Source organism: Ammospiza caudacuta, chromosome 1 (assembly GCF_027887145.1).
Source record: "Ammospiza caudacuta isolate bAmmCau1 chromosome 1, bAmmCau1.pri, whole genome shotgun sequence".
Lineage (NCBI taxonomy): Eukaryota > Metazoa > Chordata > Aves > Passeriformes > Passerellidae > Ammospiza > Ammospiza caudacuta.
In genome coordinates, this window is record NC_080593.1 from 11,448,017 (window position 1) to 11,475,262 (window position 27,246).

A 27,246-nucleotide genomic window follows, 5' to 3' on the forward strand; every position below is an offset into this window, starting at 1 on the left:
CAAGCACAGATAAATCTGCTTCTAGTCAGGATGACAGTAAATTGAAGTGAAGGTAAAAACAAATCAGTTTTTGTCACTTATGGTACTGAATGCAACAAGACATTTCCAGATTTGTTTTTGTTGATGTCATTAGTAAATTGTTTACAGAGATCTAAGACAGCTTCTGCCATTTTTTTTTGTTAAAAACACAGGGAATTTGTACTTATTTGAGTGCTTGATGTGGAAAACCTGCCTGTGCTATCTTTGAAAAGTGTGTGTTGAGGTCCTTGCTACTTCTGGGAACGATGGTGAAGAAGAGACCACAAATCTACAACTTTAATACAGAAAATAATGACACAAATGACAGATGATTCATCTTGCCTTGGTTGGCTGAGATTCTTGTCCTGGAAAGAACTCAAATCATCCTGCAGAATATACTCAGATAAGGCTGTTTCTAGATTTGCATCTTCTGTGAATCACCTTATATCTCCAAGTTTCTTTTCTGGGTTCCACAAAAGCAATGAGATATTAACAAATTGGATGGCTTACAGATTGAACAAATTCATGAGAGGGAATTCAGAATTGAAAAGGAAGCCTTGAGGGAAATAGTTTGTGAACATAATTAAATTATACTTTGTCCTAATGCTGAATAAGATGAAATATGAAATACTGATTTGTAAAATCCCACTAAGGGCATGGGACCCACCAAAAAAAACCAAACAACATAAGGACACTTTCAGCCTTCTAAAGAAGAGACACAGACAGCCCCCAATGCCCAGAAAGGGTAAGAAAGTCTGGAAGTGCCCTTTTCTTCCCCTAGTACTGCATGCACTCAGCAGCCATACTTTGGGAATTATGACTCCTTCCAGTCACAGTTCTTCTCATATATTGTGGGTCTTTAATGTGCTTCTTTGGACATGTAGAAATAAGGCTGCAGTGGCTCAATCATGCTTTATAAAGCTGGTCTATATAATGTAGGAGTAGCTCCTTGTCAAAGAAGAATGGGATGAAATTTCTACAGGCATTTCTTACAATTCTTACATTAAATGTAACCTCCCCTGTGCTCTCCCCCTACATGTGGCTAAAGCAACAGTTCTTGGCTCCTGTAGCTTAGTTTCTTATTAAAAGTATATTTAAACATTCTTCCTTGTGCTTCTGCTTGGAAAGAGCTCATCTAAATAAACTATAGTGCTTTGTTTAAATCTGATTAGAGCCACAGTCAAGAAATCTGACAATGACAAGGTATGCTGGGTCTAGTGTGCATCTTTCACATCCCAAAGTCAATCACACTTCCTTTTAATTTTCCTTCATACTGAATATGGTTACTTATTCTTTTCACATCAGAAAGGAGATGCTCAGCACAGAAATCTTATCTGCATTTAGGCTCTGTGGCTGGAAAAGATCCATCAGAAAATCCTGTCTCCATCCTGCTGTCTTGCAATATTCACAAGTGTCCCTACTGAACCTAGATAATGTAATTGTTGAAAGGAAGGAGTGAGACAAGCCTGGATGAATTATATATGCCTTTCCCCTCCGAGCTTATCTTCTCATTCCTGTACTGGACCCACTGCTCCATGTGTCAGAGAGAGAATGAAGTTTATGGAAGCATCTCCACGCTGACATCCTCATAAATACTGAGGTGCCCCACCTGGGGTGTGCTTGCATCCATGCAACTGTTTCATCAAAGCACTGAAGAGTTCCACACAGTATGTGTCAATCAATCAAGTCTTAACAGGAGTGAATACCAAATTTTGGCTCTGCTGCTGGTAAATGTAAGTATTTCCCATGGCTAGAGAAGAGCAGAACTAAAATTACACGTACTGGGGGTTTGGTTTTTTTGACTGGAAAGAACATTTGTTTCTGTTGCCAGTCTAAAACAAAGTTTATGTTGTATAACAAGAACTTGGTGTATTCAGACCTAAGAAAGTAATTAATAAATAATACTACTTTTATTGATAACTCTCTCCCCCATCTGTAAGGAAATGAAAAATCAGAGAGGGCTGCATTTTGTCCTGTAAACAAAGAAATGTAGCAATGTATTTATGAATAAATCTTCAACTCTGTTGCCAATATTTTCTGTGTGAATTTACTTGAGGTGTAAATATTTAATGCTTCTTTTCACTGCATTACTATTCATTTTTTCTGTGTGGGAGTAAAGTCATCCTTCAGCATTGTGAACCAGGTAAATAATGTATTACTTAGTCATGAAAAATGCCAGAGGAAAATAAATGAGAGAATATCTTACCTTTGGTCATCACAATGCCTGCAAGAGTTTTGTGGCGTGCATGCATGGAAGTGAAATTGTCTGTCAGCTCCTGGAACTTCTGTGCAACCATTTGGTATACAGAGTCAGCAAAATCCTGAAAGAGACAGTCAGAAAGAATTGTTTCACTCCTTTGACTGAGGAACCTGGGCATTTCTGCAGATTAGTCACCTGATGTCAGCTGCTGAGAGGTCCACTGTAGAATTAAACACCACCTGAGCAAAGATAAAACAAGTATCCCTCCTTCAACTTCCTACATCATCCTCAGAAATGGCAAAATTAGCTGCATGAAAGCCAAGAGACCCATTTTGATAGGACTGGGGGTAAAGGGAGAAGATTTAGAGGCTGAACCTTTTTCCAGTCTCTTAAGACATGGGTCCAGCACCAGTTCACAGGAACTGAAAGCACTTTATTATAGTAAGCTAAAGAGCTGGACCTGTGTCCCACAAAACCACTTATTTCTGTGAGCCCACAGAAAATTTCCATTATCCCACTGAAGACTGAGAACTGAGTTGAGGCCTGGTTTATCAGTAAAAAACACCTATTTCTGCATTCAAAGTGAGTTTTTAATGACCCAAAGCTATTAAGGCAAAGCAATCAGCTCAGGAATCTGCCAGAGGAGCACCATGATCTGTCCTGCTTCTACCTTGGCAGGATGATGGGCAATCTTTGCTTGCATATCCTGCCAAAGATGTTGCTTGCAGTTCATGGGTGTGCAGTGGTCTGGGAGGGACTGGTCTGCCATGTCTCTTCCTGAGCATGGAATCTTTTTTGAAAGGTCAAATTTGCCCATGGACTGGGCACTGGAGAGTGTGTGGTCTGAACCCTCAGGTATGAATGAGTCCAATCACCAGGGAGAGTCTTGGGAATCTGGTTACTAAAACAGAGCAGATTAAAAGGGTCTAAAAAAGTGAATTCTGCAGACTCTGCATGGATGAGCATGAACATAAACCAGCTCTGGTGCTCCTGAGAACACCATGACTTGGAATGATTCCCTGCTGCAATGTTTGGTATCTTTTCATTTACTTAATCTCTGAGTTTTGTTTTGCACTGAGCCTCTCAAGCATACATTAGAGATAAGTCAGTGGAACACTCCTTGTGAGCATGAGTTGTTCTTAAAGTGCTTTGCAAGTCTGAACATAAAAAAGTAACATCCAAAGGATTTTTTTTTCACATATATGACTTCTTGTAGGGAACAAAGCTAAAATTACAAATCCTTCTGGAAGCAGTTCCTGGGAGCTGGAGTGCTCCTGGAGCACTCTGGGGTGCTGACAGAGACCTCCTGGCATCCTGGAATCTGGTTAGCCCCAAGTGATTGTGCCTTTGTTAGGAAAAGGGGCTCAAGGAAGAAACAATTCAATTTTTTTCTTCTGGTTTTAGGATATGCTACCTGGGGGTGATCCTGGTAAAATAGACCCCCTTTAATCCACTTGGTTTCATTAAGTGTGTTCATGACACACATGGAGGAGATGCTGAGTCTGATACACAACTTCCCTCACCCTGAAATATTAACAGCTACATGGAAATAAGGAAATGTGTATTTAAGAAGATCACATTCATTCTTTTCCTCCCCAAACACAATCAAAAGGTTGGTGTTTAACAGTGTTTTAAACTGGGAGAACACACAGCTACTTCTCAGAGGAAAGCAGGTTCTAACTCACAAATATCAGTAATGCTACTGCCATTAAGTGCCTCTGCAGGCTCTACACCATATGTTTCTACAGTTTGTTGTAGAAATTCAGCTTAATTTTAAAACATTATTATGGTAAGTATAAAAAAAATCTAATTAAATAAAACATAACAACACTTAGGCAAACCCCTTTTCATAAAACCTGGAATATTTTTTCTGTGTACAATCCTTGTAAGTGATTGCAATTTGCTCAAATACATAGAGGATAGGATTTCTTTGACACAATAATTTTTCCTTGTTTCTCTAAACCTAGTTTTCCAAGGTACTGTTCTGGGAACAAACCATTTGCCCAAAACACAGTTTAATATAACATGAATAAAATATGCTGTCTTGTTGCAGAAGATAAAAAGAGGCATGTAAAGCCTTTCTGGGAGATGCATGCAAAATTCCACACTGGAATTAGACGAAAACTAAGAAAAATTATCAAGAACAGTTTGACAGTTCCTAAATGGAATTTCACTTCCACTGCATTTATACCTCTTCTAATCTAATTGTCCACAATTACCATGTGAGTGAGGTACTGCTCATACAGAGCTTCTGAAGGATGAATTTTGGGTCAATTCTCATTTGCCAAGCATCAAGGCACCCTTGTGATATAAACGCAATTACGGTCGCTTTACAGATGAATGAGTGAAGGCACTAAAAGGGTGAGGGACTGGTCCAGGGGAATAGCACAGAGCTGGGCACAGCCAGGTGTTCTGATTTCCTGATGCTCTGGTTAAGTGCTCAGTGCTGGAACACTGCCTGTCTTTCATAACATGAAAGTTTGTTTCTCAACTTGTTTTCCCTGCTGAAGAGTGACTTCATCCATAATGAAAAACAAAGTGTATTTGCAGAACCGATATAACTGGGCCCCATATGGTGGACTGAAAATCTGATCAGCTTTATTTAGACTAAAAAGATGGGGTGGGGGGAGGGGGGATGGGGGGGAAGAGTATCTCAATAAAAATATCTGCACCATCATTTAAAAAAGAATCAAATCATAAATGTCATCTGCTGCCGTGCTGCAGTCCAATCCATGTCTGCATTTCTACTGTACCGTCCAAATCTGCATCCCAGGGCTTTTTGCGCTCATTAAGAGTTAATTAGCTCAGAGGCACATACAATTCCTAAAAGAATAATTTTCAAAATGCTAAACAGAACAAATAACTTTTAACTTTGGATTTAGAAATTCCCCATAGTCAGAGCTTTCTTTACTTCATTTGGCAGTGGGTTCCAAAGCCAGAGAGCAAAGAGACTCACTAAAGGCGAAATAACGACATGACTTCAGATAACATATAAGGGTGATAAGAAATTCAGCATTTGCTGATCTCAGGGAGTGACCTGGGACATTAAAGAACAGCAAATCCATTAAACATGAAGCCTCTTAGCTAAAATAACTCAGGCGAACATTTTTTTGTCTTGATTCCATTGCCTAAAAGGATGCCAGTGAAACTCATGGAAGCAAAGGAGTAACAAAGATGAATACATGTGGAATGCTGGAAAAACAACCAGGAAGAGTGTTTAACCTGAGAGAGGTCATTTCCAGGATATCATGTTGCCCTAAATTTCCAAATGGATATTCCAAAGCAAAATGGAAAGGAGGAAAAGAAGCGGTTTATTTTTTCAGATGGAGAAAAATAAGGAAGAGGTGCATGGCTCAGCCCCACAAGAGATTTGATACTCTGAAGATTGCTCCTCCTTGTGCAGCATTAATTTCAGAGCTTTGAACACTCTGGTCCTGTAAGTTGGCCAGGCTGGGTGTGGCATTGGGTTCCTCACCGACACCCATCCATGCAGCACCCTGCTTTCCCTCTAACACATACCAGAGCAGCTATTTGGCTTGACCTAGTTCTGTGAAATGAAATCAGTGACAGCATTTCTGCCTATTTAGAACCTTAAGATTGGTTCTCAGTGCTTCTTAGAAAACCTTAAATGGTTACAGACATATCTAATGCACACAGGACAGATATGGTGGAGATAAGAGTGGCTGCATTTATCCCTGCTCAGTGGAGAACCACAGATTTCATTCCAGATATTTTCTAGCTTTACTTTTAAACAATAATCCTAGACTACTAAAGGATACATATCCAGATGGTTATTCCTGAGGGGATACAAACCAGAAAAATCCAACTATTTATGGCTATTGTGAGTGAATAAAAAAAATCCAACTATTTATGGCTATTGAACTTTAAGGATCCAGGCTAGACTATATTATCTGCCATCAGAAGTAACTTATAAATCATCTGCAAAAGGAATGGTTCTTTTCTTCTATCAAAACAATCTCAGAGAAAAGTTGTGTTTGGTGATACCACAGTTCCTACTGCCAGATATGAGTGAAAATAAAAGTCTCCATCTGGAGTAAATACAAGAGCCAAATACATCTTGGCAGCTTCTGAACAGCTATCAGGTTAGTAAAAGAAAAAGGGAAAGTTTCTGAAGATGAAGGAAAAATAAGAGTAGAAACTTACCTTGTAAAAGAGAAATTCAGTGCAATTAATAGAGATGCATGCAATTGCTCTGATCATGTAATGGCAGAGAAATTGAAGCCCAGGGCAGGGGGACAGGGGTGAAAAAATTAGAAAGATATGGACAGTGAGAAATTTGAAGTTGTTTTCCAGTCTACATAGAAGAATAAATGGTGAAATGCTTCTTGAGTGCTGAACCTAGGAGGGATTTATGCCTAGGGGTTTAATCCCCTTGGAACACTGGGGCCTGGTACAGATCACCACTGAAGCCAGTGGAAGGATTCCTGACTCTTGCACGTTCCAGACAAGGCTCAAGTGGCAGGGATGGGAGCTCAGGCATGCCCATACCCTGGCCAGGCAGGGTGAGCTCCATCACTCTGGATTTGGGTGCATGTTGGGAGTAAAAAGCAGGAGTCAGGGGAAGAATTGACCTTCAAGGTGCTGAGTTTTTTTAAAACCCTCTGCTTTGATTTGCCTGCTATCAAAATCTTTTCATAGGTTCTCATATAAATTCTTCTGTACAAAAAATGATTGTCTCAGACAGACAAGGTCAGTCTAGTGAATACAGTGAGTGATACAAGTAAGGCAAAGAAGACTCCTTGAACCCCATCCAAGGGCAAATCTGCCCTAGGTAGCACTCAGACATTGAATATTGCCTAAATGCCCTCTGCCTCTGATGGAAACAAGTTTCTTGCTCAGGCTGCTGGCAGAAGAAAGAAAACATAATGCTAAATTGTTCACTGAGAAATCCTACAGTACTTAATGAGCTGTATTTTAACATATACAAGGAGTCTGGAAAGATGAAAAATAGATGTCATTACTATTATAACTGCATTGTGATGTCTGAAGTATTCATCTGTCCTTGATTAGTATATCAAATTACTTCTGTTATCCACAAAAGAAAATCAAACTTTAGATCACACCATTACAGAACCAAAAACTTTTAGGGATTTCTCAGCACTAATATTTCAAATGGTATAAATAATTAAATGTGTTCAAGTTTGCAATGGGAGTCTTCAGGGTAAAACTGACATTCAGCAGGAGTAGTAAGGATATTAAAATCAATAGATTATAAAGGAGAAAGCCTTTAGTAAACATTTTCTATTGAAATCCTGTCTTAGGGTTTATAGGGTAGAAATATCAAAAAGGTTAGATTTGCATATGGATGGGAAGAAATATTCTACTATACAGATATCACTAAGGGCTCTGTTTTTGCTGTCTCCCAAGTACTTTATTTCCAGAATCTCACTGACATTTGGGGGCTAGATGTTGAACACGATGAATGGGGATCAGGTTGATTAAGTTCACAACTCTCTTCATATAAAAGGAGATGCACACCCAGTTCATTTCACTGCCCAAGAGGGAAACACACACTCATTGACAGTGGGAGTTTGTATGTTTTTCCTGCAGGGAACTCTCACTGTCTAAATGGGAGGGGAGGAAAACACAGCACAGAGATCAATCCTGAAGAGCCACTCCTGGTCAGGCTGTTTAGCAAATTGCTACACATTTTTTTTTTCCCAGGCTTGTAAATAAGTTTGCTGTAGTTAGTTGGAGATTCATTGATAAGTGATTGTACCCTCAAGTCAATGAATTAGTCAGGCTCTTCCCAGGTACTACATCATCTTCAAGATGCAGCCTTGAGCAGAGAAATAGCTGAGGGTTGTGGCTTGCCCTCCATCATCAGTCTTCTGAAATCAATTTAGTGCCAGGGGCTCCCCCAGCACAGTGGAGAGGAATGGAGAAGAATGTGGACGGAAGGAAGGAAGGAAGGAAGGAAGGAAGGAAGGAAGGAAGGAAGTGTCGGAAGGAAGTGTCGGAAGGAAGTGTCGGAAGGAAGTGTCGGAAGGAAGTGTCGGAAGGAAGGAAGGAAGGAAGGAAGGAAGGAAGGAAGGAAGGAAGGAAGGAAGGAAGTGTCGGAAGGAAGGAAGGAAGTGTCGGAAGGAAGTGTCGGAAGGAAGGAAGGAAGGAAGTGTCGGAAGGAAGGAAGGAAGGAAGTGTCGGAAGGAAGGAAGGAAGTGTCGGAAGGAAGGAAGGAAGTGTCGGAAGGAAGTGTCGGAAGGAAGTGTCGGAAGGAAGTGTCGGAAGGAAGGAAGGAAGGAAGGAAGGAAGGAAGGAAGGAAGGAAGGAAGGAAGGAAGGAAGGAAGGAAGGAAGGAAGGAAGGAAGGAAGGTGGAAGCTGGGCTCATTCTTTACCCTCCTTCCTTGGTAAAAAGGGACAATTTTCACCCACATTTCAGGGAAGTTGGGAGGCAAATGGCACTGTCAGTGATGAGACGCTCTAAGCAGAGTCACACAAGGGCTTTGCAGCCAGACTGGAGGCTGCAGTCCACAGCCTATCATAACTCAGCCCTCCTTCAGCATGTGCAGGCATTTGCAGATTATTACTCAAAGAACAAGGCTCTGCCAGGGAATTCATTGTGGCTCTTTCCTTGATATGTACAGGAATTATTTCTCACTGATCATAACTCTCAGAGTATTGATCATTATGTCTGGTTCTGGCTTACCCCTGAGGGTCACTGTATATGGGCTTTGTTTTATCTTAGATGGCTGTGGTTTTATTTTGTCTGGCTGTGTGTTTCATTTCAGCTGAACTGTGCTGATATATCCTGTGAACATCCTGACTCAGAGAGGTCTTCTCAGTTGTACCATTTAAAGGGGGATGGGGCTTGTGCTGCACAGGCTGCATGTGGCAGCATCTGGGTACACATTTCCACATGGAACTTTTAATGAAAACTCCAATAAAGCACTCCTGACACTAAGTATCCCCACAGTTTTCTTATCAAGATTGATGAGGAAGATCAACAGATCCTATTGATTCAGTCAAAAGAATCACTTTCACCACCCTCCCCCATCTGTTCATAGTCCTATTTCAAATGTTTTAGCTACATATGATGCTGAGATACCTCAATGAATTCCTGATTTCTGTGATCATCAAATGTCCCAAATTTGCTCTGCATTTATTAAGGCTCCTCAGTGGCTTAGCTGACCTGGGCTGGCTTGGCCAGTTTGTGCAGATTGTGAGATAGGCTCCTGGGCTCAGAGTGATTATTTGCTGTCTACTTCCCTCTCCTCCCTCACCCTGGCTGGAGGCTGATTGCTCTGCTAATTTCCCAGGCCCCACAAAACATATTTGCCTCCACGCTGTTGCTTCTGTCATTAGTGATCATTTACTAAATATCAGCACTGTGCTGGCTGCTGTGTGCAGCAGACTTTGCACATAGTCCCTGTGTGGCAGACAGAAGAATGATGAAATGCCCCAAAAGATCCAACAATGGGATTTAAAAAAAGACAATTCCTTCTCTCACCCATTTTTCTTTTGTGCCTCACAGTAAATTTAGGGGCCTTATAAAAACTATAGCACTGCCTGTGCTGGAGTTGGGAGGATACAGAATACATAGAAAAATTAAGATGAGGAAAAGGTGGAATGGGAGGATTGGTTAAAGTCCCTCTTTGGTAAAACTTGGCATTAGGTTTCCCAATGACCTCTTTAGGTTTTAGATTTGACCCTATTTTAATGAATGGGGAGATTTGCTAAAAAACATAATAAGATTTTGCTGAATTGTTCATACACCCAGCATATGCTCCAGCAATGCTTAAAGACTGTGGTAGGTTTCTCACTTATTATATTTCTTGAGTGGCTAAATGCCAGGTGAATGACCTCCACTGCATCTGAAACTCTTTTACTAGGGACCACAAAAGTCTCCTGATAAAATTTGTTATAAATATTTTCAGTAAAATTTTTAGTCATAACTGGCAAAGAGGATCTGTTTAGAAGTTCACAGATTTTTGTCTTAAAATATTGAATTTTTATACATAAATATCAAGTTTAAAATGGGGGAAATGCACCCAAAGTTTTATTGGGGCATTTGGGGGTAATGGGAAGGGACAAATTTAGAAACCAAAAGCTGTGATAAAAGTTCTTCCATAATGAAAAAAGTTTCTGAATTTGTACCTGAGTACCACTATGGGATCCTGTAAATGAGATTAATCAGTGTTAAATATCTCAAAAGAAATATATAGTCACAGCGGGAAGTAAAAAGATCAAAGTGAAATTTATTCTACAAGCTCAATGAAAAAATTTGGTCTGTTTTCTCAATATATGCCTTGACTACAGGGAATCAATCAAACAATATAATGTATCTTTTTATTTGTTTCAGAAACCCCTGGAGTGACTGAAAGAAAATAGAACACATAAAATAAGCATACTATTGAAAAAGGAAACACTGTCAAATCCAAATGCCTCAGCTCCTCTAAAAAGTAAGGTTTTTTATTCAGTAGGAAAACATTTTGCATAAAGGTTTAATTAGAATCTTTAAATTTACATTAGTGTGCTAATGTTAGGATGCTAATGTATGAGCCCCCTCTATTTGAGGTTGATTCACTGCTGTCTGCATTCATCTTGCTCTAAAGAGATGCTACCAATAGGTAGCATTTCAATGAATTTAGAGGAAACAAGCTTTTCCACTGACATGAGCAGTTGTTCCCTGAAGGAGGCCGTGCTTGGTTGCCAGCTTTGCTCCTTCTGCATACAGCTCTGGTAATGAAGAATGTCCACAGCAATTTTGCAGAATCATTCCTGAAGTCAATACTGCACCTGCTAACAAACACCAGAAAGGAATGGTTGTTTGTTTGCCTTTTTACTTTTCTTTTACTGATCATTAATCCAAAAGCCTTCTTCCTAGAGAGGCACACATAAGGTTGGCTGCAAGTGCTGAATAATTCAAAAAATGAAGTAGTGTTCACTTTGCAGCCTTGTTCCTGCTTTAGGACAAGCCTCAGGTGTCAAGCTGTTGTACACTACAGATATTAAATTAGCACCAATGGGTTTTCTTTAACTAGATAAAAGCTCTGTAAAGCCACCAGTGTCTAAGAAAGGCTAACTCTGTAAGAACGCTTTTATGGTCTCTATAAAAAAACCCAGATTTAGAATAATATTATGAATTGCCTCTCTTTAATAAAATCAATCCTTTATCTGAGAAATGTCTTTTCAGTTTTCAGTTTCCTTGCTTTATCTTGGTTAGGTGCATTAAAATGAATATCCTTTGGAAACTGATGGTGGCAAAGCCCTTGTCACATACAATTCTCCTGGCTGTTTGAGGTCCACTCTCTTCCCAAAGCTGAACCAGTTAGCAGCTCATGGGTAAGTGCTCAAAGCAGGGAGAGAACAGTGCTTACTCAAATCCCTTGACCATCATTTTGAAAATCTATGCCTGTCTGTTTATGGTTCTCATTAATGGTCTGTGCTATTAAGCGCCTTGCCCGTCACACATGTGCTTTGTTAGATAAAGCAGGGAGCAGCCAGTGTCCAAAACAAATTTAATCTCTTCTGAACTGCTGATCCCAGCAAGGCACAGCACGACTCAACTTTCTGAACCACTGCAGAGCAAGGCATAGAATACTTTGTGTGGCAATTACTATACAGGCATTGGATTTCTTCCTTTCTTCTTGTTAAAGATCTTGCTGTCATTTGCTCTAATGATTCTCAAATTTGGCTGTAACCTTGCTAATAAACTTCCCCTTGGCTGAGAGGGGTGGTAAGGGAAACTGCATTTCATGTTACCTCACTCTTCTCTGGGCTTCTTCTCAAATGTGTGGTTAGCAGGGGTAGTTCTCATCATCCAGGATGGCTTTGTGCCAGGAGAGGCAGAACCATGATTTCCCCTGAATCCCAATTGCCACTGAGGCACCCTCTGAGCCATTTGGGACTGGTGTGTGCCTGGCACCAGAGTTAAAACAGCCCTTCCCTGATTTGCTGTTTCTTACTGGATAACACAAGTTATTTACACAACAATGCTGAAATATATTTTTTTAAAATACCTGCCAAGAACATGCATGTGAAGCCAAAAAATCAATCTTACTTTTAGCCCACGTTCTAAATCCCAAACATTGCTGTCCCATCACCTTCCCCTCCACTCAAGAAGCTCCTAACCAATGTTCACACCTAAAACCTAAGAATGCAATTTTAAAACCTTGTGACAATACTCGGGCAAAACCTGTTGCCTCAGCAGACTTGCCTTTAAACAAGAACTCAGAGCATGAGGCCATGAGGCACTGTGTGGGCTGTCCACAGGACATCCTCCACAGGCTGACCTTCCCTTGTGACCATTTTTCTGACAGAGGTGTAAAACATCTGCCTGCAGTTAAGTGCAAAGTCACAGTTTTCAGTTAGAGCTCAGATTTCTTACAGCAAATAAAATCTTTTAGAAAAATTCCTCATCATTGGAAAGTTGTTTTAAATGAGCAGTAAAATAAGAGCTCTTTGTGAAGAAGAAAAGGAATAAATGGATAAAAACAGTAATTAAGTTGAAAATTATTATTTCTATTTATTTATGTACTTCCAGGAAAATATCAAAGCAATTTACCTACAAATTGACCAAACCCTACAAAATTTATGTAAGAGATGTAAATATATTTATTCCCATAAATTGATCATTAAATTGAGAGACAATCTGCTCTAATATTTTGTTCAGGTAAGCCAGTTTCAAAGGCAAGAAATGTACAATTCTTCCTTTACAGAGTAAAAGAAAAAGGTTAATACAAATATAAATATAGTTCTTTTTACCAGCACACTGTACTTGAGAAAGGATACCTCAAAGTATCTCTAAGGGGTCTGGCATTACACATCTGGGCTCCTTTTTACAGCTGTGGGGTAAGAAAAAATATCCTGAAATTCAGACAGCAATTTTGGCAAGAAAAGAGGAATATCCAGCTCCATACCCAGCTCTCAGAATATATAAAACTGTCTCACCAATCTGTGTTTCTAAGGTAATCACTGGTTGTTAGCTCACTTGTTAAGCTGCACATAACCTAAAGGGCACTCCAATAAATTACTTTCAGCGTGTTTGTCTCTCCTGCTCTGCTCACAGGGATCCTCAGCCAGGAGGAGCTGGCACACAAGCCTTGTGCTACCTTTTTCAGTCTGTGAAATTGTCCTGCCAAAACCTGAGCAAGGAGGGGGGTGTAGAACACAAGGGATACACAAAATTCTTGGACTCAAGGACTGATTAATATGGACAGCAAGGTAAAACATTCTGCTTTATTTCTGAAAATAATACAAGCAAAAAATGAAGGATTTCAAGGCTGTCTGCCATTGCACTTTTGTCTTCCTGTCTTTCGTCTTCCTTTCTCCTCATTTAATTGTTGTTTAACCATTTTCTTCACTTCTTCTGTCGAGTGAATCTGTACTTTGCCTCACAGAGGCATTGCACAGGTGGTCTGGAAACCCAGACAAACTATTATACAAATTGAAGGCTGTCCAGTTTCTGATAACACCAAAACTAATTTATTTTTTGTTTATACTCCACTACCTTTGACAAAGCTTCCTCTAGAGATTTATATCTCTATCCTTACTGCCTTCCAACTGTTTGTCATTTTTTTTTTGCTTTGCAACTGACAAAAGAAAAAAAAAAACACCCTGACATCAACCTTGGAAGAGGTACTGAGTACAGAAGGGTTTTTTTTCAGATGTGATAAAATCTTGCCTAAAACCATGTCCAACCTTTTCAGCAGAAAGTCCAGATGGCTTTGCAGCCTGTACAACAGACTTTATTCACTGATGCTTCTCTAAGTGTCAGCAGGGTGTTGTCTTCCAGAACTAGTAAATGTGCAATGAAAGGCAGCTCTGAGGGGAGAAATAAACACAAACAAAAAACCCTCTCACTTAAATCCCCCTGCTTCCTCCCAAATTAATCTGAGAATTTCTACACACATCTGAGTGAAAGTTCCCTCTGGGTGGAGACAGGCTTTGCAAACGAGAGGAGATGTAAGGGATGAGGTCACAGCTCAGGCAGCTCTGGTGTGAGCAGTGATTTGCACTCTCACTGCTGGCCTGGTCACCCTTGCCTGCATTGCAAGTATTTAATCTACAGGATCAGGACCCTTCCTGAGTCTGTATAGACTTCAAACTGCAGCACCTCATAATGCTGTTCTTGCTGTGGTCAAATTAGCACAAAGAAGCATTCATGAGTGTGAATGGCAGGCAGGGAATGGGGAGGATGAAGGCTCAAGGATGTGGGGTGAGTTTCTGCCCCTCTGCCTGAATCCCCTGCAGCCTGATGGTGCCAGGCATGCCACCAGCCCCTGCCTCAATTTCCAGTCTGTAAAATGGGAACACCCAAGAAGTCATGCATCTGAGTTCTTTGATAGAGGTGAGGGTCAAAGTACTGAAAAGGAGACTCAGAGGTGACTTCATCCCTCTCTACAACTTCCTGAAAGGTGTTTGTGGTTAGGTGGGGTTGGGCTCTTCCTCCAGGCAGCAACTGACAGAACCAGAGGACAGTCTCAAACTGCAATAAGAGAAAAAAAGGTTGGATATTCAGAAAAAGTTTTTTTATGGAAAGAGTGATAGAGTTCTGGAATGGTCTGCCTGGGGATGTGCTGGAGTCACCATCTCTGGATGTGTTTAAGAAAAGACTGGATGTGGCATTGAGTGCCAGGGTTTAGTTGAGGTGTTGGGGCTGGGTTGAACTTGATGATCTTGAAGGTCTCTTCCAATCCAGTCATTCTGTGATTCTGTGATAGGGTTTTACTTCAGTTTATGGCCCCGCTCTGTCCTGCCCACCTCTCCCCTCTGCATAGCACCTGGCTTTAGATGTGGGCAGTAGAGGATGACAAGCAGAAAAGCCACAGCCAGCACTGTGGCTGGATCCTGCACCCAGCAACACGAGCAGGGCAGGTGCCTACACCAGGAGAAAACCACTTCTGAGTCCTGAGAGGGAATCAGGAAGAATAAAAAGCTCCAACCACTAGTTCATGCATCTATTGTTATTTTAACCACCGCCTGTGTGACATGGATAACACTGCAGCCATTTCACTGGTACTCCTGATTTTGTTAGAACTGTGTGGCTTTGTGGTTGGCAGCAATCTTGCTCCATGCTGTGCAGAGTTTATCCCAAGGCAGGCATGTTCCAATGCACCTTGGTATGCCAGCAAGGCAAAAATAAGTGATAGCAATAGTGGGGAAATTCTCAGGAGTAAAAAGCAAAAAAAAAAAAAAAAAAAAAAAAAAAAAAAGAAAAAGCCTTTCTAGCATGTCTCCAGTTTTGTTTCTCGTTGACACACTATTCTTGTTCTGAGCTGACAGCTGCAGTCCAGCCTTTGTCAGGTAATTAATCTGGGTAGTTCACTTCCACAGGTGAGTAGCAGGTTGGCACAGTCTCCTCTAGCAGTGGGTTTGTGGGTTGTTTTTTTTTCTCATTTCAGAACAGTGTGGGTATGAAAGCATGCAGGTCTGTGTGTATGAATATGGCACACAACACACTGACCTGGCCAGCCATTTGCTCCTTTCTCACTGCAGAGTTGTATGCTGCAGGTCTAACTCCTGTGCTTTGCAAGGTGAATGGAAGAAAACCTCAGACAGGAATTTAAAAGCATCAGACTTGCTTTCATTGATTACAACTGACAAAACATCAAAAACCCCTGGGTTTCTCTGCCAGCCTGAGCACCGCTGGTCTGATTCACACAACAGTGTATGTGTATGTTTAGAAATGAAAGTGATTAAAAACAAGAAAAAGAGACTGTGAGACAGAGAGAAAAGTCATATCTCTTGACAGGGAAATGGTGGGTGATCTACTGCATTTTAACATTTAGTTAATTGTGAAGTAATGCAGCAATAATAACATGTAAGCACATTTTCTTTTATGCAATTCAGACAGTGCACTGCAAGGTCACTGAGCTGGGAAACATGATTCTGTGGGTCTAGTGCCAGTACCAAGATATCCTTTCACCAAAGACATATACCTTCAAGCTCTCCCTGAGCATCACAGAGCCACTTTCCTCTTTTTGATGGTTTCTCACCACTCCCACATTGTGCCCCAAGAAATCTGTCTTGACAAATGGTTGGGTAATACATGGCTGGACAACACAATTGTAGCTCAGTCTCTCTGTCCCCCATGGTCAACACAGGCTTTCTTTATGTCTCTTTCTTACATTCTTATATTTCTTCTTCCTTGTTCTTATAATCCAGCATGCTCTTAAAACCTAACCTGCATATTAGACTGTTTTAGCTGAGTCCTAGGGTACTACACCCCTCTGTTGCCATGGGCAATCAAGAGATGGATCAGTTCAGATTGTGCTGTGAGAGGATGCAATTTATGTCACAAATGTTTGTCTCCTTTACTAGTAATACAAACAGTGTGATGAACTGTAGCATGTCTCTGTCAATGACAGCAAGCTTTAGTCTGGAGGGGCAGAGTGCTAAGATGGAAAAGCAGTGCAATGATCCCTAGGGAGAAAGCTATACTGGGACAAACTAGTTAGGAGAGGTGGATTTAGAAAACTGAGCATTCTACACCTTTTCTTGAATGTTTGGGGCTGTTATCTTGAGGTGTGCATTTATGACTTCCCTCATTTCCAGTGGTCAGTCCACAGAGTCATGCAAGAGCCCTGAGTGATGGCTTTATTTTGGTCATCTCTTCCCATAAGAGATTATTTCTCCCACTGACTGCAGGAAGAGTCCTGATCTACTGGCTCAGCAGCAGATTAAATTGGTTGTCTACCGCTTTAGTTTGAGTGCTGCAGTAATATTGAATAGGTACCAGTAGTAAGAGATCAGAATAAAGTGATCTCCTTACACCTGGAAATGGAATAAAATCCCCTCACCTACACAGCATTTAGCTCTACATTCATCACATTGCCATCTTTTGTAGTGAAATGTTCACATCCTATTGCAATGTCCTAGATATTAATTTTCATTGCCAGTAACAGGAGTCCTGTGCACTTAACACTGTCCTTGGAACACAGTAAAAATGTGTTTCAGCAGCTAATGAAATTATCACAGACTCTCTGACCTGAAAAACAAACAGCAAGGCTTACCCTTGCTAGCTAAAATGATGTGGTGCAGCTGTATTTTGTCACACACTTTATATATATCTGAGTGTATATATATATATATATATATATATATATATATGCATATGTCATGCCAAATTGTAGATTGCCATTTTATATATATTAAGGTGGTTAAGGAGGCTTTTTATAGATGACATTTCTATCACATCTCAGCAAATGTTTTGCTAAAATCTATGCTGTGTATCATGTATTTTATGGTTTCTTTAGCACATATAGGGTTTAACTGTTGGCAGACTAACACCAGCTTCTAACAGAGATGTAGCAGTGTTGCCATTTTTCTCTAACCAAACTTTCACATCTCAGACTTGACTATTTGTTTTTTGTCCTTAATATTTTTTGTCTAGCTAGATCTGAAAAAACCTTTAAAAGGAACTCTAATCAAAGAGGTACAGAGAAGTTTTTCAAGGCAAGGATGATGGCAGACCTCTCAGGGGACAACTAGGAGCCTTGAGGGAAATTATTGTCATTGCAAAGTATATTGCCATACCACAGAAAAGGACAAAACATGAACTTCCCTTGTGTTTTTTAAGTATCAGGCTTGCAAAGGGAGATGGTTGGAGGTCTTTGAAGAGCTCATTCTCACTCTGCAGGCACAAATGAGATGTAAGGTTGTCCTTTTATGTTATGAAATACCGAAGATGCTTAACACCTAATGCTTTTTTGGTAGAGGCATGACAAACCAGGACAGGAGCTGCAATCACTTTGTTGAAACAGCTGTGGAACTCCGGTGCCTCAGTTTCTCTACCTGCATTCCTCTGCCTGCAGCTCCCCAAGGATCAGCTCTCTCATGGCCTCAGAAAGAAATCTCTGGGGCAAAGCAAAGCTTTGCAATTACAGTGTTGGCATGTCAGCAACATGGGCCAGGTAATCAAAGAGACAAAACAAACATTTACTTCCTTTGCAGGTATAATTAAGCTATGAAACCAGTAATACATATTCAGGATCAATGGGAGATGACCCCCCAAACATGTCCTTCTATCTGTGTCCTCCTGGGTTAAGATAAATGGGCTATGGTGCTAATTTTGCCTTCTTGGTTGCCCTACAAGGAAAGCAGAGGACTGCATGGGCTGTCAACACCTTACAGGAGAGGGGACAACCACTTTTCACTATGTAGCTCCAGCAGCAGCTACTGGCTTTGTGTACTGGCTGGTAGAAAATCTTCATCCATGAGCTCTCCAGGGAGTTCCAGAGCTGTCCTACCAGAGATACAGGAGACTTTGACCAGATGTCACTGGTCAGAGACAGCCCCTCAGCAACAGTGTTTGGGCACGGGGCTCCATCACAGCCAGCAACCAGTGCCATTGAGGACTTCTTGTTTTAAGGAGAAAATGGCTTTCTTGGCCTTAAGGAGACTGTGGGCTGGTTTGTGTTCTGGTTTAGTGCCTGGCAAGAGTGTTTTTGCAGCTTGCAGCAGCTTCACAGGCATACATGGAAGTGTCAAAGGCCAGGTTGGATGGGGCCTGGTTTGTGGGTGGCAAATCTGCTTAGGACAAGGGGTTTGGAACTGGGTGAACTTTAAGGTCTCTTCCAACACAAACTATTCTATGCTTCTATGATTCTACATTATGCAGAATACAGGAGGAGCCCTTTTAGCTGCTGATCTTGTTTTTTTCCCTGGAAAGTTGAGGATCCAGGAACATTCATAGCACAAAACTTTTTGACAATCTCTTAAGAGATTAGCAAAGCCAAGGAACACGACACAATCTATGCTGAGAATTTTAGTTTAGAAACCCCAAATGTAAAGCCCAGCCCAAAAGGCATGGACTAGCATTATGTGAAGAAGAAATAAACACTTATTAAGGACTGGCACATGTTTCTGCCACATTTGGCAAAGAGACTGCAGCTGCTGACATCCCCAGTTAGTAAGAATAGGGTGAGCCACATTCATTTGCATGCGGCAAGCCCAGTTGTATGTGGCTGAGACTGCCTTCCAACATGCTTCAATTTCAGTGGAAAGAGCACTTATAAAACCAACTCCTAAATCCACCACAGTAATTTCAGAAAGTTCTTTATTCCCTCTCCTTCAAAACTTTTGTGCTAGAATGCAGTCATGTTACTAAGGAAAGAATTCAGAATCTGAGCCAAACCTTGGCTCAGAAATCTATTGAGATTTTTACCTTTGCTTAAGCAGGCTTTAGTTTAGACTTCCTGTGTCTTTAAAAAATGAACACTTCTGCTATTTTATGAGTTTAGCTTTTTATGCAAAGCTTTTAAAAATTTTTCTTTTTTTTTTTAAATTATTTTAATATTATTTTTCTTAAATTATTTCAGTTTACAGCAGTATAAATTTGGAATAGCTTGTGGCTATCAGTGATGCTTACCAATACATTTTTTTTTCAGGCCAGCTAGCATTGATAAATACCTGTAGCATGTCTTTTGCTAACTAATACTATTTCTAAAAATCTCAATGACTAAAAATCAGTGACTCAGAACTTACTGCAGGGGATTGCAAATAGCAGCTCTCAATTACAGATTGCAGAGAGACTATAAACCACCATATGAAACAAGGGGTGGGGTATTGAAACAGACTCGCTCAAGAAAAGACTTCACAAATGCCTCTTGAAAAAAGCAAGAGGAGATGACAGCCAATAATCCTTGTCCCTTAACTTTCCTTACAGATTTTTGCCTTCTTCCTTATGCACATGCTTGTTTACCATTCTTTTTCGTCTACAGATTTTTACTACTCCTTCTGAATAACACTGACGCTCTTTACAAAGGTTTATCTTGTTACCACACAGAAACTCCTTCACCTCTTACCCTCCAGATTAGTTTTTTTCATTTCTTTTTCCTCCTGCTACCATTTCTAATCTGCTTGGAGTGGAGGAGGATCTTGAGCGGTACAACCTGGTGTTGGACAGAGACAGGAGTCTGCCACACATGGAGCCATGGATGATGTTCAGAGCACACACTGGAGAATGTGATCATCCCTGTTATCAGGCACAAGACATTTCCAAACAGATTGATATCATGGGTATAGCTGGTCCTCAGAGGAGGTCTGCCTGTTAGCCCTGGTTTTGGATCAGGAATTGAATGAGGAGGGACAGCATGTGACAGGAATTAAGCTCATTTCCTTCAGTGACTTTTCAGCTTTACCCCAATTTCAAAGCCTGCTCACAGTTCCTCACCACCACCCATTGGTGAGCAGAAAAATAGACCAGCAGCACGGAAGTCCTTGGCTCCCTTTTTATTTTATTTTTTAATGCTAGAGAAAGCTGGCTAGAAACTAGGAACTTTTTGTAGTTTACAAAAATTGGAAAATTCTGTCTTAAATCCTCCCTATCATGCTTTTTGTGGGACACAAGGAAAAACTTTCAATCATATTTGAAAATTAATAAGAAATAGAAGTCCTGAAGTCCAAGATAAGTGATGTGTATGTTAGTTAGATAGATGGATGGAAGGAAAGGGGCTTCTTTGCTGAGATTTGCTGCAAAAAATAGGTATTAAGATTGCACAACTTTACCAATTTTACTTTGTTTTTAGCTCCCTAAGACCCTCATTTTACTTTGCCCTGAGGAGTGCTTAGCTGAGGAGCAGAAGGAGCTGCTGTGATTCACCAACTGCAGAGTGAATCAAGATGCTCAGAGTCCCAGTATGGACATTCCAATTGCACGGGCAGATGGGTGCACATGTGCAAATACCACGAGTTTGGCAGCAGCTGGGAAATGGCCCTGCTCTGCTGCATGGATCCTTTTGGACCTGCAGGCACATCCCACTGCATGGGTTCTGTTCTCCTACCCCTTCCCACCTCCTGGGCACACACCATGGCTGGCTGAGCACGAAGCAGCCGGGTGTCACCTCTGCCAGGGCCAGCATTCCCAGTGCCTTCCAGCAAGCCATACATCATCAAATATTGACACAGCTCCACTAGACTGCCACTGCTGACATTTAATGTATAGCTTCAGGTGCTCTTGCTTTAATTCTAAAGGGTCAGTGAGGGATCGAAGGAAATGCATTTGTCCTGTCAATGTGCTTGAAACGGCCAGGGGGGAACGACAGGGCTGCCAAATTCCCACCAGCTCTCTCCTTGGCATCACCCAGTTAAGGGGATGGAGGCCAGGATTTTAGTCAGCAAGTGAATACTGCTGCCTGCCCTCCAACATTTCAAATATTTATCATTTTAAATATCAACTTAGAGAATATTGCGTTCATTTAAACTTTTCACGTTCCAATGATTTTTTATTATTTCTGTGGACCAAAATAAATGAAGAAAATGTTTCAGACTATACATGAAAGCATGTAAAAATCAGTAACTGGATTTTAAAAGATCTAGACTGTCTTGAATACATTAATTTTTCAAACATTTTTCTCTGATCTTTAAATAGCTTTTCTTGGAGCATAACATTTTTTTTAAAAGTCAAATACAGAGCATTAAGGGTATAATTACCATTTTAATTATAACTCAATCATCCTATCTACTTTGCATAGAAATTACAGCTTTTATGTCAGGATTTTGGGTACTCACAAACATTCAGGAGTAATTAATGCTCCTGAAAGAGATTTTCACTGTATATGAACTTTACTTTGCAGCACTTACTTCCATAGGCTTCATTCAGAATGTGTAAATATACTGAATTTTATATTCATGACTTTCAAGCAAAAAAATCTTTCTACATAAATATCTGTAAAGCTAAGACAAAAAAATCAAAACTTGACAATCTTGAAAACCAAATGTATGTCTCCCTCTTCAAATCTGATCCATTCATGTAAATATGGCCAGATGAAATTCAAGTGGCAGCAATGAAAAAATTCCCTCCAATCACTCTCTGACTAGACTCAAGGAACATTTCTGATAATTTTACAAATATTTCTGGAAGGTATTTAAAATTGAAAATTTTATTTTCAGACAGCTCTAAGATCTATTTTTCCTGTTTGAGATTTTATTTAAAAAAACTTGTTTTAAAAGATTTATTTTAGAAAATGAGTTTACCTCACCAATTTGCTGGCTGTATCCTTCTGCATTTACAAGCATATGTATGGGTGTGGGTGTGCACATGAAATTGAGCAAAATCAATTACAACAAAGCTGCTTTTCATATGGTTAACACCACGATATCAGAATTAAACTACTTCTCCCTTTCAGTGCCAAAACAGAAAGTAAAGTATTTTATGTATATAAATACATGGAAATAAAATGATCCTCCATTTACAATTAGGCACTGTTTCATCCTTTACTGACTTTTTGTCCATTCCACACATCACAAAAGACTATTGCGTGCTTTTGTATCATCCTCCACATTTTTTTTTTTTTTTGCAGTGTGCTGAAGTAGCAGATACCTTTTTTCTTTCCTTTAAAAGCATGGTAAAGCTACACAAATTTTACAGAGGAGTCTCACAGAACACGTCCTCTGTCTTTGTTTGGACATTAACGTTATCATAACTCTTTAACATTTCTGGCTCAAGTATTTTAGGGGAGAAAATACTATTTTCCCAAGAACAAAGCTCAGGCTCAAGCTGCAGTGGTTCACCCCCCAGGAGTCGCTGTCTGTGCAGTGCAATGGGCTCTTCTGCACGAGGAATTGCTTTTGCCTTCAGTGAAAGCTTTGCATGAAAGCCCAGGCCAAATCAAACCCGTTGTCTGGGAAGTGCTGAGGGATCTGGAGGGAAGATTCATGATGCTTATTATCAGCTGGCACTCAAGACAGATGTCTCACACTCTCAGTTGTGCAGCTACAAGTAGGTTACACCTGAAATTCATGTGATTAAAGCATTTATGCCATATCACATTGGGCATTCTGCATATACATAAGTGTAAATAGCTCAGAATTTTTGATGGATGAATGAAAAATATTTTATTTTACCCATCAATGGTATAAAGTGAAGGTGAATAGCTTTCACACTTGGGCTGTTCCGTGTTCTTGACAGTTTTGCAAACAGCCCTCTCAATCTCTCTCTCTCTGTCCCTAATCTTTGCCAGATAAAACTAGGATCCTGAAGTAATTTTAATGCTGGTATCTGAAAATAAAATAAAAAGAAAGGAGATGTGAAATAGGAGGCAGAAAACTGATTTTATCAGAATCATCCAGCTGGCCTGAATCGGTGTTGACCTGCACATTGTATAGTCACTTACCCCAGAATTTCATACTGCCTGGTGCCAGGGAAGAATTCAGAAATGTCTAAACCCATTGATTTCCTATCAACTTGAGTCTTGTCCACACAGAAAACTTGCACCTGCTGAATTTAAATCAGCTGTTAGTTTCTGTATGAAGCTAAACCAGTGTACGCCCGTGTGCGGCTGTGTTATTGTCATGCACTTACAAACCAGTGGGGAGACAGGAGTGGGAGCTCTCTTCTCCCCTCCCGTTCTCATTTTGTAAGTGAGAGTCAATCATAATTTCACCTTCAGGCTCTGGAAAGCAGAAATTGGGCTGACAAGGCTCAGTTATCCTAGAGGATGACTCCAGTTATGCTGCTGGGCAGGTTTCTGTGTTTTTGAGCATTAGAGTGAGAGGTGAAGCAGAGCTCGCTGCCCAGTGGAGCTCTCCCAGTGCACAGGGACCAGGCAAAACTCTCTCCTGTCCCCTCTTGTCTCTTCATACAGACACTGCTGATCCAGCACACCATGGGCAACAGGAACAAGCTAGACTAAATCCAGATGGCTTACACCATCCAGCACAGCCTTAGCTAGGGCAATCTGCTCAGTAAGACAAAGGCACAGACTGAGCCAGAGCCCTGGCAGAGCCTCTCCAACCTGTATTCCTGTCCTGGTGGGAGTGGGCTGGGTGGAGCCTGGTTTAGCTGGTGTTTGTGGTAGGAGCCTGCTCCTGCCTGCTGCCAGGGCCCTCACACACACGTCCATGGTGGAATTCAGCCAGGACCTGCTGGGCACAGGGGCACAGAGGGGACCGCAGCCCCCCTCAGTTGCCACAGAGCTGCTGGGCAAATGCTGGACTCTCTTGGAAATAGGCTTAAAGCACATTTTTCCTCCCTGGAGCTACACGGTGTGGGCCATACCATGAGCTGGAGTGAAGGTCAGGCCTCCTCCTCCAGAGCCAGCCATGCTGGCTGGAGATGTCCCCAGCAGCTCCACAGCAGTGCCAGCTCTGCTGGCAGCAGGACCAGTCCTTGTCCCACAGCACAGGCTTCAGTCACCTCCACTGTGGGCACTTAGAGCACCTCTGCTGTGGGTCTCAGCAGGAACAAGATGTGTTTGCTTTTCTGCTCTTTGAGTGGACACTGTTTTGTTAATCTATTGTGTCCTACTGGGTTTAAAGTAGGTAGATCTGCTCATCTGCATTACAGGTCTGCTGCTTATCTCCTAATGAAACAAAACACTTTGCAGCGAGTCTCTGGAGTACCAGGGGTACCTGACTTTTTGTATTGTATTTATAAAATTTCTGAATATTCATGGCTTATCAAAAAATAGGCCCTTTTCTAGATATATTAAGACATTTATCTTAATGGGTTGCTTGTGATCATTCAAACCTATAGTAATTCCCCATGAAAATTTAGGAAAGTCTCAGCTTCAAACTGAGCTCTAGGTTCTTTGCTACAGGAATGAAAGAGCAATTCTAGAAAACATTTGAAATAATTAATTTTTGTTTTTATGTCATTTGAAAATTTTAAAAGGTCTCCACTAAGCCCTCAAAGTGCATTAAAAATATTTTCCCTGAAATAAGTCTGGACTGCAAATGAACCCTGGTCTCAAGAGTCATGTGGAAAACAGGATTTATAGTGAAAATACTAAGTCAGCATAAACAATAATGGTACTGTAACGATGCTGAGGGCTGGACTGGTTCTTCCAGTTTGTTTCTAATAGAAAATAAAAAAATAAGCTTATATTCTTACCTAGAGAAAAATGACCATAGAACAAGCAATAATTCTTGCATTCTGTTTTGGTAATACCTTCAATTTAACAACTGTCTGTGAGAAGGAGTTTCTCACAATGAGTTATTTAGTCACTGTGCCATCTTGGGTATAACTGTCATTCTGAAGGGAACATCCGTGCTATGATTTGCTGTCAGTCTGTTGTACACTGTGAGTCCATTCATTTTTCCCCCTAACAGGTGAAGATAATGATATGATACACAGTAAAAGATAGATGATAAAAACAATTCTTTAAGGGGAAAAAAAAAAACAGACAGAAGAGGTTTGGCAGGAAAATATAAAATGTTCCATTCTTCCTTTTAAAGTACTATAATAAAACATGTCTGAAGTGAAGTACAGATAACAAAACAGCAGAGCATGGGTCTGCAATCCCAGCATGATATCGCATAAGGAGCAATCATGAAGCATTCCCATCACAGTTGCCTGTCACACATTATTAACAAGAGTGTTTAGGACTACTGAATAACCATGCTAAAGAGACATGATCCACTTACAAAAAAGGCACTGTATTTTTTATCAGTTGCATTCAACTTGACAGTATTATGAGTAATTTCAAACCCAAAGATTTTAAAGTCAGAGAGGGATGTTTTGATCTCCTCATCCAGCTTCCAGCACAGCACTGACCATGGAAGTGTTGTCACATTAAAAGTAGCTCAGTAACATGCTGCTGAGAGGAAAACCAAATCAAAAATACCCTGCTCTATTCTGCTTCTGCTCATGGCAACTGATAGAGCTTCCTGAAGACTAGAGAAGAGCAAATGTCACTCCTGTCTTCAAGAAGGACAAGAAGGAAGAACCTGGGAACTGCAAGCCTTGCAGTCTCACCTCAACCCCCAAGAAGGTGGTGGACAAAATCCTCCTCTAAAGTTTCTCCAAACACGAAGGACAAGAAGGAGACTGAGGAACAGTATAGATTGATTGATGAAAGGGCAATTAAGCTTGAGAGACCCTGACAGCCTTCTATAATGAAGTGACTGTCTTGGTGGATGAGGGGAGAGTAGTGGATGTTGCTTGCCTTGGCTTTATTAAGGCTCGGTGGGATATCATTAATACAGAAATACCTGATGGGAGGGAATGAAGGGCCAGACTCTTCTTGGTAGTGCCCAGAGACAGGACGAGAGGCAATGGGTCCAAATAAAACCTTAAATTCAATCTGACTGCAAGAAGGCTGCACAGAGAAATTGTGGAGCCTCCATGTGTTGCGTACTCAAAACCACAAGTGGAGATGAGCCTGGACAACTGCTGTACCTGGTCCTGCTTGGGCAGGGACTGGACTAGATGATCTCCAGAGATTCCTCCCAACCTCAGCTGTTCTGTGATCCCATTTACCAAAACCTTTTATAACCCACTTCCTACTTTCAAAAAATTCCATAATTAGTGTAATTAGTGATCCTATTTCCTTAAAAAATAAATAAATTGAGTCTTCCAATGGTAATCAGGGAGAAAAGAAAGCTAAAATTAATAAAACAATCACAAGCTGCATCACCAAGATGCAAAGTGCTATATTTAGACCTATACTAAGCTCTGTGCCTAGGCTTCTTGTTGACAAAATCCCTTTAAATTAAAAAAAGCAAAACTAGCTGGTGACACAGCCAGTTACTTTTTTTGTCACCCTCTCTTTAGGCTACTCAGAGATAGCTGCATTGACATTAAAAAGCCATTATAAGCAATTTAAACTCTGAATTGATCCTGACACATACATTCAGGTCTTCCTCGTATGTCCTTTCAATAGTTCTCAATTCAAACTGAGAACAAGCATCACCCTATAAACAGAGGAGATAATTATGCTTTATTGATTAGCCCCTCAAGGTTTGAATGGAAACCAGGCAGCTTTCTAAGAACAGCCATCAATGTGGGTTTTAGGTTACACTATCTCAGCATTTTCTTGTACAAATATTCCCAAAATGTAGTTTTTAACATGGAACCTGTACCAAACAAAATTTTTCCACTAGCTGCAGTGAAAACCATCATGTCAATGCAGATTTACAAATGGTGGCTTTATATACCTCCCACAGTTGTGTCCCTGTGCTACTGCAATAGGTTTACCCTGGCAGGCAGCTCAGTCACACACAGTTGCCTCCTTCCTCTCTCCCTCCCAGCTGGATATGGAGGAGAATCAGAAGGGTAAAAGTAAGAAAATTTATGGCTTGATTTGAAGACCAAGCTTATTTGGTCTAATATTAATGCCTTAAC

At 40.7% G+C, this 27,246-nt stretch overlaps 1 protein-coding gene across 2 annotated transcripts in view; it reads right to left on the reverse strand.

The window, feature by feature from the left end:
- The window catches only part of ADARB2 (adenosine deaminase RNA specific B2 (inactive)), a 305,116-nt gene that overhangs the window by 55,606 nt on the left and 222,264 nt on the right, over positions 1-27,246 (reverse strand). For both annotated transcript variants that reach the window (XM_058808746.1, XM_058808753.1), the window contains exon 4: positions 2,225-2,339. In XM_058808746.1, coding sequence (XP_058664729.1) covers positions 2,225-2,339 — 115 coding nt within the window. The remainder of the gene's footprint in view (positions 1-2,224; positions 2,340-27,246) is intronic.